The 26,501-nt window shown below is 38.5% G+C and overlaps 1 protein-coding gene across 2 annotated transcripts in view; it reads right to left on the reverse strand.

The window, feature by feature from the left end:
* Positions 1 to 1,197: 1,197 nt before the first annotated feature.
* Positions 1,198 to 26,501, reverse strand: part of LOC126275513 (protein zer-1 homolog) — a 151,626-nt gene continuing 126,322 nt past the window's right edge. For both annotated transcript variants that reach the window (XM_049977205.1, XM_049977204.1), the window contains exons 10-12: positions 24,900 to 25,054; positions 22,083 to 22,180; positions 1,198 to 3,837 (exon numbers count right to left, since the gene is read on the reverse strand). In XM_049977205.1, coding sequence (XP_049833162.1) covers positions 3,662 to 3,837; positions 22,083 to 22,180; positions 24,900 to 25,054 — 429 coding nt within the window. In that variant the 3' untranslated portion in view covers positions 1,198 to 3,661. The remainder of the gene's footprint in view (positions 3,838 to 22,082; positions 22,181 to 24,899; positions 25,055 to 26,501) is intronic.

Consider the following 26,501-nt stretch of genomic DNA (forward strand, 5'->3'; position numbering starts at 1 on the left):
AACTTACTTATTGGAATAAATATATCCACAAAACCTATAGAGAGAGACAGAGGGAAGAAGATGTGGACATAGAGAGGGTGGAGGAGCATATGTGGGCTGTATATGTGCCAAACGCTTTTGTGGGAATGCCATGTGGAAAAGGCTTGTAAATAATAACACATAGTTGCTAGCCCTTTATTCCAATGTTGGAATTGTACAATTAGTAAAACAATGCTTCCTCCAAGTTAAAAGAAGTGTGAGGGGAGGGCTGTAATGGAGGGATCAAGATATATCTTAAATGTAACAGGATACATTCATTTAATATATTAGTCTAATATGTAACGCACATAAAAATGTGGAAAATTTTGCGTTAGTTTGCATTAATGCTGGATGTTCACAGTTACTTACAAGTGCTATTGCAGTGATGCTTAGCTGAGAGGATAACTATTGTCACCGAGTTTGACCAGCAAACAAAGGAGGAATGGAATACAGCTCTTTATTACCAGATTATGTGCGAATACCCTGAAGTAATCTATTTCAAAGTGTCTTATATAGTGAAGACACAGTGCACTGTTTATCTTCATCTGTCTATCAAATGAAATTTTTAAGCACGAGTGTTAGTCTGTAGTGGCTGAGTGCTGTATTAGAACTTCATGACAGATTAAAACTGTGTGTTGGATCAGCACTTGAATCCAGAACCTTGTCTTTGGATTCCCAGTACAGCACACACTTTTGATCTCTCCATCCTCTTCATTCTACCAACTCTGGGTGACAACAACACAGATACAACAAAGCGTAGTACAGACTCTCATCACAGACACTTTCTCTACACAATTACAAATCTAACAAGTTAGAAAAGCTAACCACCAAAGTGGTATACATCCAGAGACATGCATGTGGCTGTAAGACAGGTTTCAGTGAAGTGATTTGTTTAATTTAGGCTGAGGCACCTTTTGTTATTTCGATGTAAAGAAAATAAAGGGAAACTTTATGGCAAGGAACAAACTGTTCTTAGCAATAAGTAATTTTCATTAAAATAGGAAATCAGCATTATTTACTAAAAGTCAATATATCTTTTGCATAGAAAATACAAAATTATAATGTGTTTTTATTTTAAAAACAAACCCTAAAAATAATGTACAATGGGTCATACTTACAGCACATAGCATATTACTTTGAATATTTTGGTTAAAAGAAAAAAAAGAAAGAAAACAAAAATCTGTAGAGAACAAGCTGTATTTCATACACTTATGTACAGGTTCCGTATTCTTTACCTATCAATCTAACAGGTCATTTCCTGCATTTATTCGGTACAAAAACATGTAATGACTAGAGTCAAAAGTCCAGAAAGAACAATACCAAAATTCGTTATTTACATACAGGTTAAAACAATCCAGATCATTACTAAAAAAAAACAAGAGAAACAGTATTACAGAAGCGTACAGTTAGCCCATACCTCAACTCAATCCAAACACAAAAGTATATTTTGCTTGAAATTTTAACACGATGGTTACCACTTGTATACCCATATAAGACAGGAAAAGGAGCGGTGGTGGGGGGGCACTAGCTGCCAGTGTCAAATTACAACACAGTTACGTGAACATCCACATAGTGCAAAACAGCTGGCATAATATTTAAATATAAAAAGTACAGAGAAAACATCTTTTAAAATAGGCACAACTAAAAGAAAGTAATTTTTCCACGTGTACTGAAAATAGTACACGTAATTAAAATTGACAGACACTCTCAAGAGTACAAAATTGTGAAAGTGAATCCTTTAAAAAAGAGGGAACTTTTTATTTGCAGGAGAGGGGCAGTGGAGAAGGGGAGGGAGGGAGGGAGGGAGGGAGGGAGGGAGGGAGGGAGGGAGGGAGAACTTGGGAGTGGGGGAGAGGGAGAGAAGAGTAGGAAGGGGTAAAGTTAGGGTTGCCTTGCCATTCTCCAGAAATTGTTGTAATGAGTAATGGGTAAACTTCCTCAATTAACAATTTATATTTTTCATTGATATTTGAAGTTACAAACAAAGAAACTTTAAGATTATCAAACTGAATATTTTGCAAACCAATTCATTTATGCTTTCATGACTGCACTTTAAATGAGCCCCAATCTACTATGTGCAGTAACCAAGATATGTCTTTTGTCTAATTTGCTTTTTCGAATTATACTGAATTTTAATTTTTGTACATGCCGAACACTATCATTCACAGTATTCTTTAGGCATACCTTTAAAAAATGTATAAGAAACATTCCAAACAAACGAACTAATGGATATGTAAAAAATTAGTTTCTTGATAGAAATTGTAGTATACATATGATGTTTTTTCTTTAAAAAATATACCACAAGAAATAATTAAATGTCAGAAACTGAATTCTTCAGAGTGCTGATGACTTCGCACTTTGTGAAGTACATATATTTCAAATACTGTTTAAATTTCTATAATCTGATATATTTCAAAATTACTGCAATAAAAGCATCTAAATTCAAAGAACTGGTAAGGTTAAAACTGCATACAGCAGTATGGCTTGAACCTGAGTACATGCCTCTTCCATCTCATAACCCTCACTAGAAATAAATCCTTCACGTTTCAAGATGTGGACACTGTCTATCCAATATTTGCTTTCACACCAGTTTCTTTCAGTCTTCATAGTGTTCAGATTAGAGTTTCATCTATATATTTTCTTTTCAGTCCACTTTTTTCATTAAAGATGCAAAACAACATTTGCCTGTTTCCTTTACAATGTGCTAATCAAATCATTTTCTTTTAATTTCCCATCCCCTATCAAACTTTACTGTCAGCTTCTATACACTGCACTGTATCTGGCATTTCAGTGACTGCGGTAATTGCCACCAATTATATTTTACATGAATGCCCTTTCCCCCTTGACTTTCATCATGTGTCCTTATGGATTTCTCAAGAATGAATATTTTATCATCATTACATTAAAAAAAAAAAAAAAAAAAAAAATCAACTTCAGGAGGGTGATTATACAATTTCTTCTGTTGGTGACTAAGACACATTTCTCTATATCTATTCCCATTTACATCTTTCTTTGCCTTTCCTGGTAATACTTCAGTTAAATAGAGCCTTAAGAACATTTCTGCAATATCAGCTACAGACATGGCCAACTTATTTTTTACATGTAAATATATAGCATCAAAGAGCCATCATTGTTAGACCGAAAATTAAAAAAAAGTTTCAATAAAAAGGTTAAACAAGACTGATTCCACTACTGATTTCAAGCACAAACAAACTTGGCTGACTTCTATATATTTAAAAAGGATCATAATCTGTGTCATGTTTAAAATGTGTTGTTTCATTCTGCAAGGCTCAAAAGACGAACATATCAAGGTACATGCAATTGCTTAGTCTATCAGTAGTGCAACTTCAAGTAAGCTAGAAATTTTACATTTCAAACAATATTACGGCTGAAATAATCGCAAAATTATTTACAATTAAACAAGTATACAATGTTACAAAAATAAATAATGAACTGTAACACACAAAACATGGAAAATTAAGAACAGGAAATTTACAAGAGATTTGTAAGTTCTTAAGTTACAAATGTATGAAAAACATTCTTCAATTTATTTAGGTATTTTACAATTTATACAAATATTCACAATTTTATAACAAATTTCAGTACTCAACTGAATTTTATGATTAACTTTTTTGTTGCCAAGTTAATTCTCACAAGCACAATTCGTTTCAATTAACTCATGTTCTTTTTTTTGCCTACACTGTGTTATCACCATTGTTGCAAGTTCTTTGATGCGAGGGTATGGATTTTCATGATGAATTATTTCTTCAAGAAGAGTTATTCCACCTTCAGCTTCAACCAGTGAGCAATACTTGTCCGCTGAAAAAATTACAAATAATCATCATGGAGCTGTAAAATGGGACTAGACAATAAAAAAATATCAGCAGTAAAAAGATTAAGTATGGCTATACAGCAGAATAATCAAGAACAACATGTTGTCAATTTTTACTGCAATGATTTGAATCATAGAAAACCTTTCATTACATGAAGGTCAAATTGAAAGCATAAAGAGAAATGAAACTAAGTCATTCAAGCTCCCATGCTTGAAGGCCACTTTCAACTATATGATGTGTTTAGATGGAGAGGGCATGCAGCTTTACTGTATGGTTAAATTATGATGGGGTCCGAAGGTAAAATAGTCCCCCATTCGGATCTCCGGGCGGGGACTACTCAGGAGGACATCGTCATCAGGAGAAAGAAAGCTAGCATTCTATGGATCGGAGCGTGGAATGTCAGATCCCTTAATCGAGCATGTAGGTTAGAAAATTTAAAAAGGGAAATGGGTAGGTTAAAGTTAGATATAGTAGGAATTAGTGAGGTTCGCTGGCAGGAGGAACAAGACTTTTGGACAGGCAAATACAGGGTTATAAATACAAAATCAAATAGGGGTAATGCAGGAGTAGGTTTAATAATGAATAAAAAAACAGGAGAGCGGGTAAGCTACTACAAACAGCATAGTGAACGCATTATTGTGGCAAAGATAGACACAAAGCCCACACTTACTACAGTAGTACAAGTTTATGTGACAACTAGCTCTGCAGATGACGAAGAAATTGAAGAAATGTATGATGAAATAAAAGATATTTTTCAGATTGTGAAGGGAGACGAAAATTTAATAGTCATGGGTGACTGGAATTCGTAAGTAGGAAAAGGGAGAGAAGGAAACATAGTAGGTGAATATGGATTGGGGGTAAGAAAAGAAAGAGGAAGCCCCCTGGTAGAAGTTTGCACAGAGCACAACTTAATCATAGCTAAAACTTGGTTTAAGAACCATAAAAGAAGGTTGTATACATGGAAGAAGCCTGGAGATACTGACAGGTTTCAGATAGAGTATACAATGGTTGTTGTTGTTGTGGTCTTCAGTCCTGAGACTGGTTTGATGCAGCTCTCCATGCTACTCTATCCTGTGCTAGCTTCTTCATCTCCCAGTACCTACTGCAACCTACATCCTTCTGAATCTGCTTAGTGTACTCATCTCTCGGTCTCCCTCTACGATTTTTACCCTCCACACTGCCCTCCAATGCTAAATTTGTGATCCCTTGATGCCTCAAAACATGTCCTACCAACCGATCCCTTCTTCTAGTCAAGTTGTGCCACAAACTTCTCTTCTCCCCAATCCTTTTCAGTACCTCCTCATTAGTTACGTGATCTATCCACCTTATCTTCAGTATTCTTCTGTAGCACCACATTTCGAAAGCTTCTATTCTCTTCTTGTCCAAACTAGTTATCGTCCATGTTTCACTTCCATACATGGCTACACTCCAAACAAATATTTTCAGAAATGACTTCCTGACACTTAAATCTATATTCGATGTTAACAAATTTCTCTTCTTCAGAAACGCTTTCCTTGCCATTGCCAGTCTACATTTTATATCCTCTCTACTTCGACCATCATCAGTTATTTTACTTCCTAAATAGCAAAACTCCTTTACTACTTTAAGTGTCTCATTTCCTAATCTAATTCCCTCAGCATCACCCGATTTAATTGGACTACATTCCATTATCCTCGTTTTGCTTTTGTTGATGTTCATCTTATATCCTCCTTTCAAGACACTGTCCATTCCGTTCAACTGCTCTTCCAAGTCCTTTGCCGTCTCTGACAGAATTACAATGTCATCGGCGAACCTCAAAGTTTTTACTTCGTCTCCATGAATTTTAATACCTACTCCAAATTTTTCTTTTGTTTCCTTTACTGCTTGCTCAATATACAGATTGAATAACATCGGGGAGAGGCTACAACCCTGTCTCACTCCTTTCCCAACCACTGCTTCATTTCATGCCCCTCGACTCTTATGACTGCCATCTGGTTTCTGTACAAATTGTAAATAGCCTTTCGCTCCCTGTATTTTACCCCTGCCACCTTTAGAATTTGAAAAAGAGTATTCCAGTCAACATTGTCAAAAGCTTTCTCTAAGTCTACAAATGCTAGAAATGTAGGTTTGATCCTCCCCGAGGTCCGCATCTACCAGTTTTTCCATTCGTCTGTAAAGAATCCGCGTTAGTATTTTGCAGCTGTGACTTATTAAACTGATAGTTCGGTAGTTTTCACATCTGACAGCACCTGCTTTCTTTGGGATTGGAATTATTATATTCTTCTTGAAGTCTGTGGGTATTTCGCCTGTCTCATACAACTCGCTCACCAGCTGGTAGAGTTTTGTCATGACTGGCTCTCCCAAGGCCGTCAGTAGTTCTAATGGAATGTTGTCTACTCCGGGGGCCTTGTTTCGACTCAGGTCTTTCAGTGCTCTGTCATACTCTTCACGCAGTATTGTATCACCCATTTCGTCTTCATCTACATCCTCTTCCATTTCCATAATATTGTCCTCAAGTACATCACCCTTGTATAAACCTTCTATATACTCCTTCCACCTTTCTGCCTTCCCTTCTTTGCTTAGAACTGGGTTGCCATCTGAGCTCTTGATATTCATACACGTGGTTCTCTTCTCTCCAAAGGTCTCTTTAATTTTCCTGTAGGCAGTATCTATCTTACCCCTAGTGAGATAAGCTTCTACATCCTTACATTTGTCCTCTAGCCATCCCTGTTTAGCCATTTTGCACTTCCTGTTGATCTCATTTTTGAGACGTTTATATTCCTTTTTGCCTGCTTCATTTACTGCATTTTTATATTTTCTCCTTTCATCAATTAAATTCAATATTTCTTCTGTTACCCAAGGATTTCTAGCAGCCCTCGTCTTTTTACCTACTTGATCCTCTGCTGCCTTCACTACTTCATCCCTCAGAGCTACCCATTCTTCTTCTACTGTATTTCTTTCCCCTATTCCTGTCAATTGTTCCCTTATGCTCTCCCTGAAACTCTGTACAACCTCTGGTTCTTTCAGTTTATCCAGGTCCCATCTCCTTAACTTCCCACATTTTTGCAGTTTCTTCAGTTTTAATCTACAGGTCATAACCAATAGATTATGGTCAGAGTCCACATCTGCCCCTGGAAATGTCTTACAACTTAAAACCTGGTTCCTAAATCTCTGTCTTACCATTATATAATCTATCTGATACCTTCTAGTATCTCCAGGGCTCTTCCACGTATACAACTTATTTATAACCCTGTAATAACCTGACCAGAAGTCTTGTTCCTCCTGCCACCGAACTTAACTAATTCCCACTATATCTAACTTTAACCTATGCATTTCCCTTTTTAAATTTTCTAACCTACCTGCCCGATTAAGGGATCTGACATTCCACGCTCCGATCCGTAGAACGCCAGTTTTCTTTCTCCTGATAACGACATCCTCCTGAGTAGTCCCCGCCCGGAGATCCGAATGGGGGACTATTTTACCTCCGGAATATTTTACCCAAGAGGATGCCATCATCATTTAATCATACAGTAAAGCTGCATGTCCTCGGGAAAAATTACGGCTGTAGTTTCCCCTTGCTTTCAGCCGTTCGCAGTACCAGCACAGCAACGCCGTTTTGGTTAATGTTGCAAGGCCAGATCAGTCAATCATCCAGACTGTTTCCCCTGCAACTACTGAAAAGGTTGCTGCCCCTCTTCAGGAACCACACGTTTGTCTGGCCTCTCAACAGATACCCCTCCGTTGTGGTTGCACCTACGGTACGGCCATCTGTATCGCTGAGGCACGCAAGCCTCCCCACCAACAGCAAGGTCCATGGTTCATGGTTCATAATGGTAAGACAGAGATTTAGGACCCAGGTTTTAAATTGTAAAACATTTCCAGGGGCAGATGTGGACTCTGACCACAATCTATTGGTTATGACTGACCACAATCTATTGGTTATGAACTGTAGATTAAAACTGCAAAAAGGTGGGAATTTAAGGAGATGGGACCTGGATAAACTGAAAGAACCAGAGGTTGTACAGAGTTTCAGAGAGAGCATAAGGGAACAACTGACAGGATTGGGGGAAAGTAATACAGTAGAAGAAGAATGGGTAGCTTTGAGAGATGAAGTTGTGAAGACAGCAGAGGATCAAGTAGGTAAAAAGACGAGGGCTAGCAGAAATCCTTGGGTAACAGAAGAAATATTGAATTTAATTGATGAAAGGAGAAAATATAAAAATGTAGTAAATGAAGCAGGCAAAAAGGAGTACAAACGTCTCAAAAATGAGATCGACAGGAAGTGCAAAATGGCTAAGCAGGGATGGCTAGAGGACAAATGTAAAGATGTAGAGGCTTATCTCACTAGGGGTAAGATAGATACTTCGTACAGGAAAATTAAAGAGACCTTCGGAGAAAAGGAAACCACTTGCATGAATATCAAGAGCTCAGATGGAAACCCAGTTCTAAGCAAAGAAGGGAAAGCAGAAAGGTGGAAGGAGTATATAGAGGGTCTATACAAGGGTGATGTACTTGAGGACAATATTATGGAAATGGAAGAGGATGTAGATGAAGATGAAATGGGAGATCTGATACTGCGTGAAGAGTTTGACAGAGCACTGAAAGACCTTGGTCGAAACAAGGCCCCCGGAGTAGACAACATTCCATTAGAACTACTGACAGCATTGGGAGAGCCAATCCTGACAAAACTCTACCATCTGGTGAGCAAGATGTATGAGACAGGCGAAATACCCTCAGTCTTCAAGAAGAATATAATAATTCCAATCCCAAAGAAAGCAGGTGCTGACATATGTGAAAATTATTGAACAATCAGTTTAATAAGTCACGGATGCAAAATATTAATGCGAATTCTTTACAGAATGGAAAAACTGGTAGAAGCCAACCTCAGGGAAGATCAGTTTCGATTCCGTAGAAATACTGGAACACGTGAGGCAATACTGACTCTACGACTTATCTTAGAAACTAGATTAAGGAAAGGCAAACCTAGGTTTCAAGCATTTGTAGACTTAGAGAAAACTTTTGACAATGTTGCCTGGAATACTCTCTTTCAAATTCTGAAGGTGGCAGGGGCAAAAACAGGGAGCGAAAGGCTATTTACAATTTGTACAGAAACCGCAACGAGGATAATGGAAGGTAGTCGAATTAAGTCGAGTGATGCTGAGGGAATTAGATGCTGAGGGAATTAGATTAGGAAATGAGACACTTAAAGTCGTAAAGGAGTTTTGCTATTTGGGGAGCAAAATAACTGATGATGGTCAAAGTAGAGAGGATATAAAATGTAGACGGCAACGGCAAGGAAAGCGTTTCTGAAGAAGAGAAATTTGTTAACATTGAGTATATATTTAAGTGTCAGGAAGTCGTTTCTGAAAGTATTTGTATGGAGCGTAGCCATGTATGGAAGTGAAACATGGACGATAACTAGGTTGGAGAAGAAGAGAATAGAAGCTTTCTAAATGTGGTGCTACAGAAGAATGCTGAAGATTAGATGGGTAGATCATATAACTAATGAGAAGGTATTGAATGGGATTGGGAATAAGAGAAGTTTGTGGCACAACTTGACTAGAAGAAGGGATCAGTTGGTAGGACATGTTCTGAGGCATCAAGGCATCACCAATTTAGTATTGGAGGGAAGCGTGGAGGGTAAAAATCATAGAGGGTGACCAAGAGATGAATAGACTAAACAGATTCAGAAGGATGTAGGTTGCAGTAGGTACTGGGAGATGAAGAAGCTTGCACAGGATAGAGTAGCATGGAGATTAGATTAGATTAGATTAATACTTGTTCCATAGATCATGAATACGACACTTCGTAATGATGTGGAACGTGTCAGGTTAATAAAAGATGTCTGTACAAGAAATTACATTACACAAAATATTGCATGACACTAATGATTAAGTTTTTTTTTTCTTTTAATACTTAGTTTATATCTAAAAATTCAGCCAATGAGTAGAAGGAGTTGTCATCTAGAAATTCTTTTAATTTATTTTTAAATGTTAGTTGGCTATCTGTCAGGCTTTTGATGCTGTTTGGTAGGTGACCAAAGACTTTTGTGGCAGCATAATTTACCCCTTTCTGTGCCAAAGTCAGATTTAACCCTGCATAGTGAAGATCATCCTTTCTCCTGGTGTTATAGGTATGCACACTGCTATTACTTTTGAATTGGGTTGGATTATTATCAACAAATTTCATAGGGGAATATATGTACTGTGAGGTTACTGTGAGGAGCCCTAGATCCTTAAATAGATGTCTGCAGGATGACCGTGGGTGGGCTCCAGCAATTATTCTGATTACACGTTTTTGAGCAATGAATACTTTTCTACTCAACGATGAATTACCCCAGAATATGATGCCATACGAAAGCAGTGAATGAAAGTAGGCATAGTAAGCTAATTTACTGAGATTCTTATCACCAAAATTTGCAATAACCCTAATAGCATACGTAGCTGAACTCAGACGTTTCAGCAGACCATCAATGTGTTGCTTCCAGTTTAACCTCTCATCAATGGACACACCTAAAAATTTTGAAAATTCTACCTTAGCTACAGACTTCTGTTCAAATTCTATATTTATTATTGGAGTTGTGCCATTTACTGTATGGAACTGTATATACTGTGTTTTATCAAAATTTAAAGAGAGTCCGTTTGCTGAGAACCACTTAATAATTTTGTGAAAAACATCATTTACAATTACATCACTTAGTTCTTGGTTTTTGGATGTTATTACTATACTTGTATCATCAGCAAAAAGAACTAACTTTGCATCTTCATCAATGTGGAATGGTAAGTCATTAATGTATATCAAGAACAGTAAAGGACCTAAGACCGAACCCTGTGGGACCCCGTGCTTGATAGCACCCCAGTTTGAGGAATCAGCTGTTGTTTTAACATTACATGAACCACTCATTTCAACTTTCTGCATTCTTCCATTTAAGTATGAATTAAACCATTTGTGCACTGCCCCACTCAAACCATAATGATTTAGCTTATCTAAAAGAATTCCATGATTTACACAATCAAAGACCTTTGAGAGATCACAAAAAATACCAATGGGTATGCATCAAACCAGTCTCAGGACTGAAGACCACAACAACAACAACAGATGGAGAGTATGGATGCAAGTATAATAGTAAGAGTATGTATGTTACTTCACAATGAGAACTTGAGGCAGATGAGAGCACAGTGCAAAATCCTTTCCCATATGCAAACTTTTGGATCAGTACTGTCCTGGGGGAACCATTCTGATTTATTTAATATATTCAAAGACAAACAGGTACCACACACTTTCAGTTACATTGCAGGTTGCCTTCACTAGTCATGTGCCTACCTTTATGCCAATGGCCCTAATTACAATCTTGTGATGGTATGCTCATAGTCTGCTTTCTGCTGTTTTATTTTCGTGATAACATTCAATATATTGCAATACCTAAGCAAACACTGCACCCCCACGCCTCCCCCACATACCCTTAAACAAAACAAAATAATTTAGTGAGCCATTCTTTTGCTCCTTAGCACAAGGCCAAAACGTTTATATGTTGAATGAACTGCACTACAATGTTTTTGAGAATTTATGGCCAGAACTTACTTCCAGGAGGCAAAATATTTAGTACTGACAGTAGATACACAGAAATGTACACAGCACGGTCTTAGCTTTCAGACCTTTTAAGTCCTTCTTCAGTGCGGAGAGAGAGGAGTTGGACAAGGTCAAAAAGGAAGTCAGGTCTCTCAGATCCCAAGATGAAATGGACCCAGCTGTTGCAAGAGAGTGGAGAGAAATGATCTTTGTCTTCCTTTGTCCACACCAAATCTCATCATTGAGTCGGAGGGAGCTGTTGCTCCTTTTTAATCTTGCCAACCTACCCCTCACTCCCCCTTAAGGAAGGAACCACAGTTCAGAACATGAACAAAGATGGCTCAAGGTCGATGAGCAGAAGCAAGCTGAAGTGAACTTTGTGACTAATTCAATCACCTGTCATCCTTTCTGTTGGATGTGTTACCCAGTTTTGATACACTTTACAAATGACATTATGCAACACTGTGGGTTCTTGTTAAAAGCACCCTTTAATAAGTGATGAGTTTCACCTATGACCATTTTCCAGAATCTATAATATAAAATACATGCAACACTACAGCTAACATATCTATTCATGCCTGGGGCTCAGTTGTTTTCAAGTCACAAGATAGTGACACAACTGCAACTGAGGAACTGGTGACCTAAATGATTTTAGGAAATTTTTTGTGGCCAATAGCATTCAGCTTTTAAACTAAAACAAATATCAACAACAGAAAAATGGGTTTTGCCTATGAAAGGATCAAGACCATTTTAATGGAAGCAAAAGGACCATATTGAGGCTACTGAAAGACATGAGTTTCAAATATCAGCAAACAAATGATGAGAGGTTCTTGTTAAAAGCACCCTTTAATAAGTGATGAGTTTCACCTATGACCATTTTCCAGAATCTATAATATAAAATACATGCAACACTACAGCTAACATATCTATTCATGCCTGGGGCTCAGTTGTTTTCAAGTCACAAGATAGTGACACAACTGCAACTGAGGAACTGGTGACCTAAATGATTTTGGGAAATTTTTTTTGTGGCCAATAGCATTCAGCTTTTAAACTAAAACAAATATCAACAACAGAAAAATGGGTTTTGCCTATGAAAGGATCAAGACCATTTTAATGGAAGCAAAAGGACCATATTGAGGCTACTGAAAGACATGAGTTTCAAATATCAGCAAACAAATGATGAGAGGAAATTACACTTGGAACATAGTGATGTAGCTGCAATAACTGTGTCTTTAAGAAAACTGCAAGAGATAATAAAAACTGGCACATCCAGAATATATTACATATGAAACTACAAGAATCAAAATCAAGCAAGGCAAATTTACTGAAAAATACTTGAGGGTATGGTGGACTAAAAGTTCCAGTTGACAAATCTGATTTTTTTCAGGCATCAGTGATTAAGAATTCTGATGCCTTATCTCTTGTGGGTTCAGTTGTTGCCATGGACAATGTGAGAATCCGGTCGGGGCAACACAACAAAGCTCCTACTATCAATACCATAAATGCAGGTATCATTGTGTGACTGTCCTTTATGGTATTGCCTTGTAGCTGATCACACACCAGACCAGACTTTCCAATTCTTGTCTTTGCCCACATGCATGTGTACTGAATATACGAGAAAGATAAACCTGCAAAGCAGCAAAGGGATTCCGTCACTAGATTACTGTCACAATGCTGTCATTATAACCTAGCAGAGCTGATGTGGGCTCAAGGAAAGTTTCATAGTGCAGAGAAGGATCAAAACCTTAAGAATGAAGATTTGAGAGACCTAAAGAGCAACAGACAACATCTTCATGTGCAGTTTCGGTTAAGAGACAAAGAGAAACTGCAGAAAAAACATTACCACAGGGAACTTGGCAGGGACACTGTCACTGTACCTTTAATTATAAATCATCATGAATGCAAGTCATCTGCATCAGACTGTAAAGACAATGGTGTTGATTTCTTACTGAAAATTATATAAATTTTAATAACTGGTACCTATGGCTTTGTTTGCATGGTTGTGTTTGCAGCTCCATTATAAATTGGTAATAGTCAAGTATTCATCTCTGGACTTGCAATAGTGCAGTTTTCTTCACAAGACACATTTTGTACTGTGTATATACATAATGCAAATACATGAATTGTAATACAGTAGATAGCATACACAGATTCCCCAAAAATTAAAATTAACTCTTAGTAAATTATTACATGATGTTTCTGAAATCTTTAAGGTCACAAAATTGTACCATCTGAAAATGCTTTAGATACATTTGATCAGTACAGATGTCTATTGCAAGCAATAACAAAAACAGCTCGTTGTTGTAAAAAATAAAAAAAAAAAACAGCAAGACTGACAACAAAGAAAAAAAATGCTGCAACATCAGCTTGATGATTATGGATTGATAATATTGCGTGCATGTGTGTATGTTTTACTGGGAATGCAGTCCCTTGTGGAATGTCATTTAAAATAGTGCAAAGAAGGCTGTCAGGCAGCATGAACTGATGGAAGACAGAGAGAGAGAGAGAGAGAGAGAGAGAGAGAGAGAGAGAGAGAGAGAGAGAGTGTGTGTGTGTGTGTGTGTGTGTGTGTGTGTGTGTGTGTGTGTGTGTGTGTGTGTGTGGCGCGCACGCACATTGCAATTTCATAGCTACTCTGGATTCTAACAGATCTGAAAGCTATGGTACTGCCACATACCTAATTGTGTACAGAAGCAATACTAAATATTTCGCCCTTTTGAAGGTTAGCAGTGGTCAGAAACTGACTCATCATTTTTTATTTTTCTCTCAAGAGAATTTTCCTTTAGATATGTTTAGCCCCGCAATGTCTATGTCTAAACAGAGAAGGGAAATACAAATCTCCTTCCAGCAAAGTCAATAACAGAATATAACACACTCTCCTACCTACGCACCACAAGTTAATAATGTATTACATAAAAAATAAAGTACAAATTAATATTTTAGTAGGTGGTTCACTCTCTCACGTATGGTATCATGCTGTCTGATTCACTACACATGAAACAGAGAGATGCAGAGATGAAAATTAATCAATTAATGCAAAGATGTGAACATCTGTTGGTTATTCCAAGATACAACACACTTTAATGACCTCTTTTCTGCCCTCACTCTCTCCCACATAGCTTAGCACTTTGCCAAAATTTATATGTTTCTCTATTCGTGAAGTAAGTTCCATCCATTATCATTACTGGCATTAATTCTAACAATTATACTACATTTTTTTTTTCAAAATTGGTTATCTGATAGGACTCCAAAATTTCTTACTAGTTTCAAAAACAAAGAACTATTAATTCACACACATTACTGCCTTCCAGGCTACTGACTACCTTCGTCAAAGGCAAGGAAAACAGACAGACTGCACAGGGAACAAACTGGAGTAGAAGACTTAATTATGACCTTAATGAAAATGACATGAAGGTGGATAAGATACATAGACATAGACATGGACAGAAGTTGAACTGAAGAAATTCTTTCAAACAATGGAAACTTCAATTATGAATATCAACAATGTACGAAAAGACATTTTGATACTTCCCATAACAAAGACATGTCAAGTCGCAGACGGGAACAGCTAAAAACCACTTACGTGAAGCTTTCGGCCACAGCCTTCATTATTTAAAGACACACACATGCACGAACACAAGCACACCATTCACACACACACAAAAGTAGCACACATGTCCGCCAACTCCAACATCTTGGGCTGAAATGCCCGAGTTGGTGATTGTGTGTACATGAAATGTGCTTGCTTTTGTGTGTGTGAATGGTGCATGTGTATGTCTTTCACTGATGAAAGCTGTGGCCAAAAGCATTATGTAAGTATCTTTGAATTGTGCCTGTCTGCAACTTGATGTGTCTTCTTTATGGTAAGTAGGAATCTGTCTTTTCCTACATTGTTGAAGAAATTCTTTGCTAGATTACAAGAGATAAGAGACACCGAAGATGAAGACCTAATGAAAGGTGGGTAGATTATTAATAAATACAATGCTGGAAATTGAAATAGCACCACCAGAAATGATAGCAAGTAATAAATTTAACTTCTTGTGCATATAAATAGGATGAGGAAAACATTATTAAACTTCCAGGTGATTTTGAGGTATGAATATTTGCTGCACAGAGATGCCACTTCTGGCACCAACAACGGATCTCACCCGCCATTCATCAAGTTGAACTGAGCTTTGACAACATATACGGTAATGTCATTCTGTATTGCTTCAACTGCCAGAGCTCACCAATCAAAGTCACATGCGAGAGGTCATGTGTCTGTCTCTCGCCAACCCACCATCAGATGTTTTTAATGGCTGACTGATATGTAAAATGAACTGTGCAGGGCAACAGCCAAACATCCTCTGCATTGAAATAGGCAGGATCAACACTGGCAGCTAGCCATCTTGTATTATCTTTATGAAAGGTAACTACATGGAGACCTCGAAATTAGGCCACAGTCACTGGCCTTAACACATCAAATTGAACAGTTTTTGTCAAAATTATTGGCTGGGTGATGCAGAGGCGATCATGATGTACACCCAATGACATTCCATATTATCAAACCCGATGGTGAGCTCGCATGATGATGACAAATGCAATCTGGCAACATTTGTTCTCCTCAAAGGCTCCACAGATGGGAAGATCTATTGTAATGCAATACACAGAACCAAGATTCATCTCAGTGGACATTACAGTGTCTAATATTGTCATTGGACACACCTTTTGGCTACAGCGGCAAGGGGAGCAACAACAGTAGTTGTAGTGCTTATGTCTGCAGTGCTCCTGATGTTGTCACATGGCTGCTGTGGATTCTTGTTTCACTGCAAACAAGCCCATTTCCTGAATCGAGGTATGTGACATGAGCGAATAATATTTCTGTCCTCTCATGTGCTCTTTGTGTGAGGTCACTGAGATCCCACTAGACTTTGAGTAGAACCTCCTGAACTCATCGATACTATGCTCACATGACAGTAGTGGGGTCCCAATTAATGCTATCAGTAATATCACACAGTGTGGATCCACAGTCTCAATAGACCACAATCCTGCTGCTTTTGACTTCCTGCTCATGCTGGTAAATGATAGTAATACAGATTAACTTTTACTGACTCCTTAAGAGATTAACTGAATAGCTTTTCTACTTTATCCCTCAGAAAAATTCATTTTACGTCAAGAGGGGGTTATTACCCTCAGGTTGGGAACCACAGTCTTTGCTGTACGTTGGAACTACTGTCAATTAACAGACGCCTACCGTTTTGCATTTGCCTCCTCCTGGCACAGAACAAAGCCGATTTCCCAACAGGTAAAAAGAGCTTCACTGGGTTCTGTGTCAGTTTCAGTGGAAGATGACACCCCGAACTTGGTTAGGGGGAGCAGTATAACACCCTCAGTCTCCCTGGGTCCCTGTCTTCCCTGGACAGGATGCCTGGATCTACTACTGAGGTATCTTCAATACCTCAGGTACCAATAATATGAAAAGGAAAGTTGCTGCTCACTGTATAGTAGAGGTGCCAAGTTGCAGATAGGTACAACAAAAAACCAGTAATAAAACTTTTCTCCAGAAACCTTGGCCCCACAGAAATATCAGTCCTTTCCAAAGGGGCTCACCTTTTTTTCCACTCCCAAATTCAATCACGCAGGACTTGTTAAAGAACTTCTCTCGTCCTCCCGATTCCTGCATTAGAAACACCAACCCTACCAATCAGACTCAATGAAAGACCAATGTTGAACCTTGCTTGACTCAGTTCATTCCTCCAACCAACTGTGCTGTACCCCCAATGCCCCCAAATCACCCCGTTAACTTTCCAGAATTTCTTAACCTCGAACTTTGCCTTAAATCATTCCCCAAATCCATCAACATGCAAAATAATCTTACATTCACACAAAGAACCACAATCAACCATCTAAAAACTAATCCCAATCTTATAATACTACAAGCGGACAAAGGCTCCACCACTGTTGTTTTGAAGTGCAAGGATTACCTGGGAGGACTCCGCCAGCTGTCAGATACATCGAACTATAAATCTTGCCACAATGACCCCATTCCAGAAATCCAGCAGGATCTCCAGTCACTCCTCAAATACTTAGGCCCATAGCAGCATCTCTCCCCGGAGCAGAATCTCTCCATGCTCACCCCTACCACTCTCCGCACTCCTACCTTCTACGTGCTTCCTAAAGTCCATAAACCAACCATGCAGGATGCCCCATTGTGGCTAGTTACTGTGCCCCCACCGAGAGAATCTCTGGTCTCATAGACCAACACCTTCAACCTATTGCCCGGAACCTAACCTCCTATATAATGTGTACCAACAACTTTCTCTATGGGCACCCGCATGGCACCATCATATGCCAAACTATTCAAGGGCCACCTAGGGGAATCCTTCCTAAACACCCAGAATCCTAAGCCCATCTGGATCGAGGGTGAGTACACCTTTTCTGATTCCTTCAGAACATCAACAGCTTCTCCCCAATTTGTTTCACCTGGTCTTACTCAACCCAACACGCCACCTTCCTAGATGTTGACCTCCACTTCAAAGATGGCTACATCAATACTTTTGTCCATATCAAACCTACCAAGCACCAGCAATACCTCCACTTCAACAACCACCACCCATTCCATACCCAGAAGTTCCTTCCTTACAGCCTAGCCACCCATGCCCAGCGCATCTGCAGTGATGAGCAGGCCCTCTCAAAATATACCAATGGTATCACTGAAGCCTTCACAGACTGTAATTATCCTCCCAACCTTGTACAAAAACAAATCTCCTGTGCCCTATCTTTTCAGTCTTCCACCACCTCCCAAAGTCTCACTGTGCGGCCACAGAGGAACATTCCTCTCATAACGCTGTACCGTCTAGGATTAGAGCAACTAAATCATATTCTCCACCAGGATTTCAACTACCTCTCGTTGTGCCCTGAAATGAGGAATGTCCTGTCAATTATCCTTCTCACATCTCCCACAGTGGTATTTCGCCATCCACTGAACCTACACAAAATATTTGTCCATGCTAACACAACTCCTGCTCCTGCTCCTAACCCCTTACCTCATGTCTCATGTCCCTGTAATAAACCTGGATGCAAGACCTGTACCATACGTTCTTCCACCACCACCTACTCCAGTCTTGTCACTAACATCACCTATCCCATCAAAGGTAGGGCTACCTGTGAAACCAGTCATGTGATTTACAAGCTAAGCTGCAACCACTGTGCTGCATTCGATGTGGGTATGACAACAAACAAGTTGTTGTCCACATGAATGGCCACCGACAAACTGTGGCCAAGAAACAAGTGGACCACCCTGTTGCTGAGCATGCTACCCAACATAAAAACCTTCATTTCAATGCTTGCTTCACAGCCTGTGCCATATGGATCCTTCCCATCACCAGCTTTTCCGAATTACGGAAGTGGGAACTTTCCCTGCAATATATCATACATTCCCCCATTGTCACCCATACAGCCCCTTCTCTGTCTCCCTTCCAGCACTACACAGCCCTTATTACACCATTGCAACCAGTCTTTTTACTTCTTCCTTTATCTGCTACCCCCTCCTGCCCCCGCCCCCCTCCCCGGCCCTCCCAACTGCAAATAGCTACCCTACCCTCACTCCACCTCATCCCTGTGTACTCCCCAGCAGCACTTCACTGTCCCCCACATCTGCCCTACTACACCTCCTCCTCCCCACACCAGCCTCCTTACCCCCAACCAGTCACCACTCCCATCATCCACTGGTGCTGCTGCTTGCAGTGTGGCTTCAGTTGCCAGCGACTGCAGTCGTATGTGTGTGTGTGCGTCTGTGTGTGTATTTTTGACGAAGGCCTTGCTGGCCTAAAGCTTATTTGTGACCATCTTTTTGTTGTGCCTATCTGCGACTCAGTACCTCTGTTACATGGCGAGTGGCAACTTTCTTTTTCATAATATTGTTACAAATCTTCAGATTAGAAATTTGGAGAGAACATCAATTATGACTGCAGATGCCCAAAGGGAAAGTACAGGGCATCTCATGAAAGATACCTGGGGTTGTGAATATGTTTGTCGGCTGTTGCCGTTGCGTCTGCTGTCTGTCCCTATGCGTAGTTCTCTGTCACCAAAACTTTGCGCATTCTCTGTACACTGTGCAACAGAATGTACTGGTGTTTTCTTTTGAGTTTTTTTGTCAAGTTTCATCACTTCAACTATTGTTGCTAGATGTCATTATTGTAACTGCACCGAGTCCAGGGCTTTCCCTATCCATATGTTGCTGGGCTGGTCCTCAGTCAGAAACACTGTGTGCTTGTCTTCTATACTGTGCAACTGAGCATTCAGGTTTTTTGTTTCGATGTTCCTGTCAAGTTGCCATTTGGTATGGTATACATGAAGGGTCAATGAGTGTTTCTTTCATTGAACTATGCAGAAACATAATTGTATGTGGAATGTTGGCTTGAATTAATGCAAAAATTTCCTGGTGTGTACGTTCCCAATGATTCAATGATATGCACATTAGTAAAGAAATTTCAAGAGACTAGATCTGTGTTACACAAACGAAGGCCTAGAGAAACTAGTGTTTTAACTGAAAATAAATTTCATGAGACAGGGGAGGCTTTGGAAAGAAGTAAGGGAAAATCTCTGTGTCGCTTGGCACTTCAGACTGGTGTGTCAAGAGCATCTCTCACGGAGATGCGCACAAACTGAAATTGCAACCATCCAAAGCAATAGTGGTGCATCAACTGAGGAACTCTGACACTGTTGCTCAATGTCTTCATTGCAACTGGCTGTTAGACCCCGTCCTACATAAGTGACAAGCAACCAACAGTGCGTGACAGCTTCAGACGACGAAACACCACTGCATGTATAGTTACGGAAGTGTCCTACATGGGCAACGTCTGTGGCGCTGCAACTACTGATGTTTGAATTCAAACGTTTTTGAATCTTGTTGTTGCAGCACACACAACAGAGAGAGTGACAGCCACATGTCTTCTTGGCAATGCAGTGGAGTGGACATGACGGCAGCTATGAAATACTTATCATCCGATTTTAAGAAAACTATTCAGTGAAAAAAAACTTGATTCTTCTGCATCTTTAAGCTTGATATCTTTGCTAGATAGAGGTCTGAATTATTTTTGTTATTTGTCATAGTTACTGTGCTGTACAAAACCAAGTACATGGCTGCACAAAATTTTTAAGAATTTGCAGAGGTAAAATCACATTCATAGACTTTCCAGATAGTTAATTTAAGGCCATACATTTTTGCGTATGAAATGTAACCAATATATCTAAACTGTATTTAAAGTTGAGACCAGAATGATATCTCTTTTCATTCTAGAGATATTAATGGTTATATCCACAGATGGCTCGCTTGCGGCGCATCTGAATCCTTTCCTGCTATGGGAATCAAGCGGTCGTAAAAACTGTCTTATCTCATAAACAGTTCAAGATACCGAGACAACATTTTTTGGAAATGACTACAAGCAGAAAAGCCTATTTTACCATGTGATTAACACTTGATACCTTTATTAAACATGTGAGCAGAGTGAAAACAAGACACCTTATAAATTACACAACAAGGTTTTGTCTGAATTTTCATAAGCAAAGGGAGAGTAACAGGCAAACAAGGTATCAAAGTGACCAGTTTGCATGAAAATATTCAACTGCCTGAAAGTAATCAGGTAAGTAAGGAAAACTTAATTATGAGTTGAGGAAAAATTGAAATATTTCATGAAAAGCTGCTGCCAAGCTATGTAAATGAAGCGCCAAAAAGTTGATCTGTTCAAGGCCTAGCTATTTTGCACATAAAGATATACTTTGGTGCAGTATTTAAATGTCAAAAAGGTTCCCTTTGAATGTAGTACCAAAGTTAGGATTTTTGAGAACAGATGATGTTAGGGAGGCAAACAAGAATTCAGTAAAATCATGCTTTCTGAATAAAACTTTAAAATAAGAAATGAAAGAAATAGGTCAAATATTTTGTGAAACGATTTGTGTAAAAGAAATAATAGACCAGAGAAATGTTCTACATATCTTTGAATGATATTTTCGAAATCATGAACAGAAAATGACGCACATCAAACCTTTCCCTGATATTTTTTATTTCATACTTTTAGACAAGTGAAACGTTTGACTATCTTTTCAAAATTTTGTATTCTTTACTTTTACGGACTATTTAGTTTGACTGAAATGCTTGGTCTTAATACCGACTGCTGATGAATTACGTTCGCAACATCAAATACCTATATAATTTCATGGTTGTTCATTGTAATGTATCAGAATTTAATGTGTATGATATACTGGGATACGTGTGTATGCACTTGAAGATAAAGTGCTTTGGCAAGACCTTAAAAATATGCTTAATGATGCAGTGTAAACAATATACATAAAACTTACTAAATAGAATAAAATTATGGTCGCATTTAGTATCAACTGAGGGCAAATGTGCCCTTGGGCATAAACTTTCTATTTTTTATTTGCAATTTTTAAAAGTTTACCCACAGAAATGTACAGCATAGTACTTTATAAGGTGAAAGACAAATAGAAAAAGACCCATAAACACAGAAGGATACTTGTTATGATTTTTTAATAAAAGAAAATGTATGAGCAATTTTTGCATGTACTTGGTAGTTGTAAGGTTAATAATGTTTCATTGTTGCATTAAGCTGGCATCTCTAATATAATTATAAGATGATCTTGAAATGAATAAACAGCTTACTAACTAAAACAGATGTTACTTACGGTAAACTTTAGTCAAATTTGCAAGGGCCCAAATTGCCCAATACTGACATTCTGGTGTATGGTAAACTCTTGCAAGATACAGTATGGGCTCAAATGACCTTAAAGCAAAAATATCAGTCAGTCAATGGTAGTAAGTATTTTAGTCACAACATATATGAAGAACATTATTACTTAACACTATTTGTAAATAGTAAGATTATAAAATATTAATTTTTAATTTGTAAACAATGTATAACATTTCTTAAACGTCCTTGTGCACTAACAAGTCTCTTATTCAAGAATTTTTATCAGATACCACAGTTACTTTTACTGTGTTCTCAGTTACATATTGTAATTATCACCTACATATCTGTTACACAGTAGTAGTTCAGATAATATTTCATAAGACTCAATAAAAATTAATAATAAAGAGCAAGAAGAAATATAAACACTTAGCTATGAAGAGGGAGGAAATGAAATTGACAGGGTGGTTCAATACTTGGTGAGATGTGAGCCATTCTGTCATAATATGACAACCATCTGTGAGTTGACACTATAGGAGGTGCTCAATGAGGTTACCACTAATTCTCACAAACCCTTCAGCCCTCCTCCTCCTCCTCCTCCTCCTCCAAGAATCACAAACTTGAGTAGGTACATCTTGATGTTTTTAGATTCAGTCACATGCATAGGAGACACCCTCCTGTAATGTGTGCACGTTTTTTTTTTTTTGTGTGTGTAGAGTATATCAGCACCTTTACATGCACCAGAGCAAAAAATCTAAGAGACTGAGGTCAGGTGAACAGATAGGGTACATTACTGAAGCACCAATGAGTTAAGTACTTTAGGCACTGCTATACGAGGTGTAAAAAATAAGGTGCTGCTCAGTCACGCATAAACTACTTCGAATGCTTCAGAAACTGATAATAAGCAGCACTTATTAATTTGTCTGAAAAAGTATATGGTGCCACGAGTGGAACACAAAATTCCTGCCCACACACTGATATTAAGGAATTTAACCTTATACCTAGCTCTCATGCTCACTTGAGCTTTCCATCTGTCCACATGTGTTTACTGTGATAATTTATTACTCCACTCTGTGTAAACTGCACCTCATCCACAAATAAAATGCAAGATGGGACCTACTGACATTCTGTGATTTATTGTAGACTCTCACAGAAAGTTGTAATCCGGAATGATGGTCTTATTGTATGAAAGCTGATTCTGCAAGATGGATGGTGCAAGAATGCAGTTTATGCCTCCAGCGGGTTCTTTGCATGTTTATTTCAGTATCATCTTCTAATTGTAGCAACACTCACTCCTTCATATCTGGCATGCAAACTGTGCAAAGGTACCCACGATTCTTTGTCCAAGTTGTGAGTGATCACATGTATGTAAGTTACTGGGACCAACAACCTTCTGAACCTTTTTTCACATGGAATGCGAAGTTTAGGATGTGGCTTGGCATCTGCCGTGGATTGATGTCATTGGCTACACCATAACAGAATGCTATTTCTGCAGTTTACTGCATCGTTTAAAAGGATACATTTTTTACCTTCTTAACACTCCTAGGAACAACTAATCCCCAAATGATAAGAGTTGTAGGGCTATGTCTGACAACAGAATACCATACAAAGGACTAGGTAGGGAGGCAAATTCAGCAAATAAGAAATGGGCAACAAATCGCAACAGGAAGACAGCCTATGCCATGTCACTAACTACTGGCCATTTTCATTAGGCATGAAATGTCTCATACGACAACAAGTTTTTGTTTTGGGACATATGTTCACAGGACTTTTTTTCTGGTTCTGAACAGAACAATATCTTGTAAGAATAAAAGACACATTTTTTTAAACACCACATATACAGAAAGCAGAATGGTACAGTGAAGGGTCTGTGCAAATTATGAAAAGAATAAACCACAATTTATAATTTAAAACCCACACATTCCTAACCATACTTCATCAAGTAACTACAAAAACAAATAATATTAAGTCCACTAACAAAGTAAATAAACAAAACAGAAGCTAAAAACTTGTGGTCTTGTTGTCTGAAAGCTTGTAAATGGTGTAAGAGATTAGGATAAACTAACTGGTCCTGCAAAATGGTACAAGAATGCAGTTTATGCCTCCAGCGGCTTCTTTGCAAGTTTATTTAAGTATCGTCTTCTAATTGTAGCAGCACTCACTCCTCCATATCTGGCAAGCAAACTGTGCAAAGGGGTCATTCAGTAAATATCAAATTTGTTACAGGCCAAGGAAAGGATTATTTCAGGCAGATACAGAAAAATGGGACAGGAAGTGTGGGACAAATGATATCTCCCTCCTGACAGCCATTTCAACTGTTTTGCAAAACTCAATATTAGTTGGTAAATGACTATACTCAAATTCAGAGTAGTGAACTGCATCAGGAAGAAGTTGATAGGCTAGCACAACAGTCGTTAATAGCTAAGAGATTCTTAGCTTTTAACACCGAAGAGCTAACAATACTTTGCAAAATGTATGTCTAAAATCCAAAGACTTGTAAGGGGCATAATAATTTACTTATCCATAAACTATAATATTTTGCTATCCTCAGTCAGTTAGCATCTAGCCTTAATGTTTGATACTTTGCATAACCTGAGTGCCATAGTATCTACCTATCATCCCACTTATTTACCTGGCTGATAATCTACCCTATTCTTCAAGAATAAAAATTCTATTTCTAACTCCCCAAGTATGCAACTGTTTTCAACTTCTTACAGGTTGAAAGGTCATTTTAACATCATAAATACTAACAATAATAGTAATTAATATTACTATGCTCAGGATGGTACTACTACTAATTTAGATAATATATTACCTATAGTTGATGTTTCTCTCAGTTGACAAATCCCATCGCTCTATTGCTGCAAGCATTCTTCGCAATACTTCTTCTCTTTTCGGAACAGCTAAAGTCCAGGCTGCTGGACCATCAGACGCCATGTGTGACAGGACACCAGCAGCATTATAACTAACCTAAAATTGCAAAGGCGTGCTTAGCATGAGATATAATGTGTAAATGATACACTGGAGTAAAATAATGATGTGACTACCCATGTTATAAACACTTGCATGAAAACACATTCAACGAGGGGAAAAAATTATCTTCATTTTAAGGATACTATTTTTTCACCATTTTGTCCCCTCAAGTAAATGAACAAAGGGTAGCCAGAGAGCAACGGCAGCAGGGGTGTGAGGTGTGTACCACAACAAGTCCAATCCACTGCACTACAATATTTTGTTTAATGTGATTCACTTGTGAACAGTCATTGTACAGAAGAATGTTGAAAATTAGATGGCTAGATCACATAACTAATGAGGAGGTACTGAATAGAATTGGGGAGAAAAGAAATTACTGGCACAACCTGACTAGAAGAAGGTATTGGTTGGAAGGACACATTATGGGACATCAAGGGATCATCAGTTTAGTACTGGAGGGAAGCACGGTGGGGGATAGGGGTGGGGGGAAATTGTAGAGGGAAACTGAGAGATGAATACAGTAAGCAGATTCAAAAGGACGTAGGCTGCAGCAGTTACTCGGAGATGAAAAGGCTTGCACAGCATGAAGAGCTGCATTAAACCAGCCTTTGGAATGAAGACCAGAACAACAACACCACTATGGCTGGCAGCATCACAGAGTGCCTGTAACTTTTATAATATAATTAGACAAGATAGATCTGAATAAAAACATCAAGAGTTCTCTTAGCAATATTAGAATTTTTATATATCATCTCATACTGTTCAGTCAACTCAAATATGCGTTTACTTTACTACTTAACCTCTTCCATTTCTTTTAAATAAATGTTTCTGCACCTTACACATGATGCACCTGTTCTCTCTCACTGTTCACATTCCCATATTGTACGTACTCAGAAGAGCAGGAGCTGCCTGGTCATATCAATTTAAATTTTCCACAAGTTCTCAAAATGTCTTCAGATAAATTACATCTAATGCTACATCCTTAACCATCTTGATATCAACAGCACATTAAATCCGAATCTTCCTCCCTTTGTATCATGATTCTTTCATTCTGTTTGCATCAATTACTTTTCCAACTGTCTCATATACTTGTAATGACCTCTACTAATATTATTACCAGTGAAAAAAATGCTTCTGTTAGGGCACAAAAATGATGAACACATTCCTCTTTAAGAGACTCTGACAGAAAAGTGGGAAACCGGCTGCCTCATTCTCATTCCACCTTCTTCAACACGAATTTGGCATGGGAATATATTCACGCTCCTTTGACACAGAACATTCCAAATGCTTTTACCCACTCTCTCTTTGTAGTTCAGCCTATATACTCAGCATCTCCTTTTCACTGCCACTGTTTATATATCTCTCTTTCCCACTGTTTCATTTTCTTACCATTGGCACTTTCTCCTGCTTGTCTCTCCCACTGTCACTGTCACTGTCTGCATAC

This window comes from Schistocerca gregaria, chromosome 1, assembly GCF_023897955.1.
Source record: "Schistocerca gregaria isolate iqSchGreg1 chromosome 1, iqSchGreg1.2, whole genome shotgun sequence".
Classification (NCBI taxonomy): Eukaryota; Metazoa; Arthropoda; class Insecta; order Orthoptera; family Acrididae; genus Schistocerca; species Schistocerca gregaria.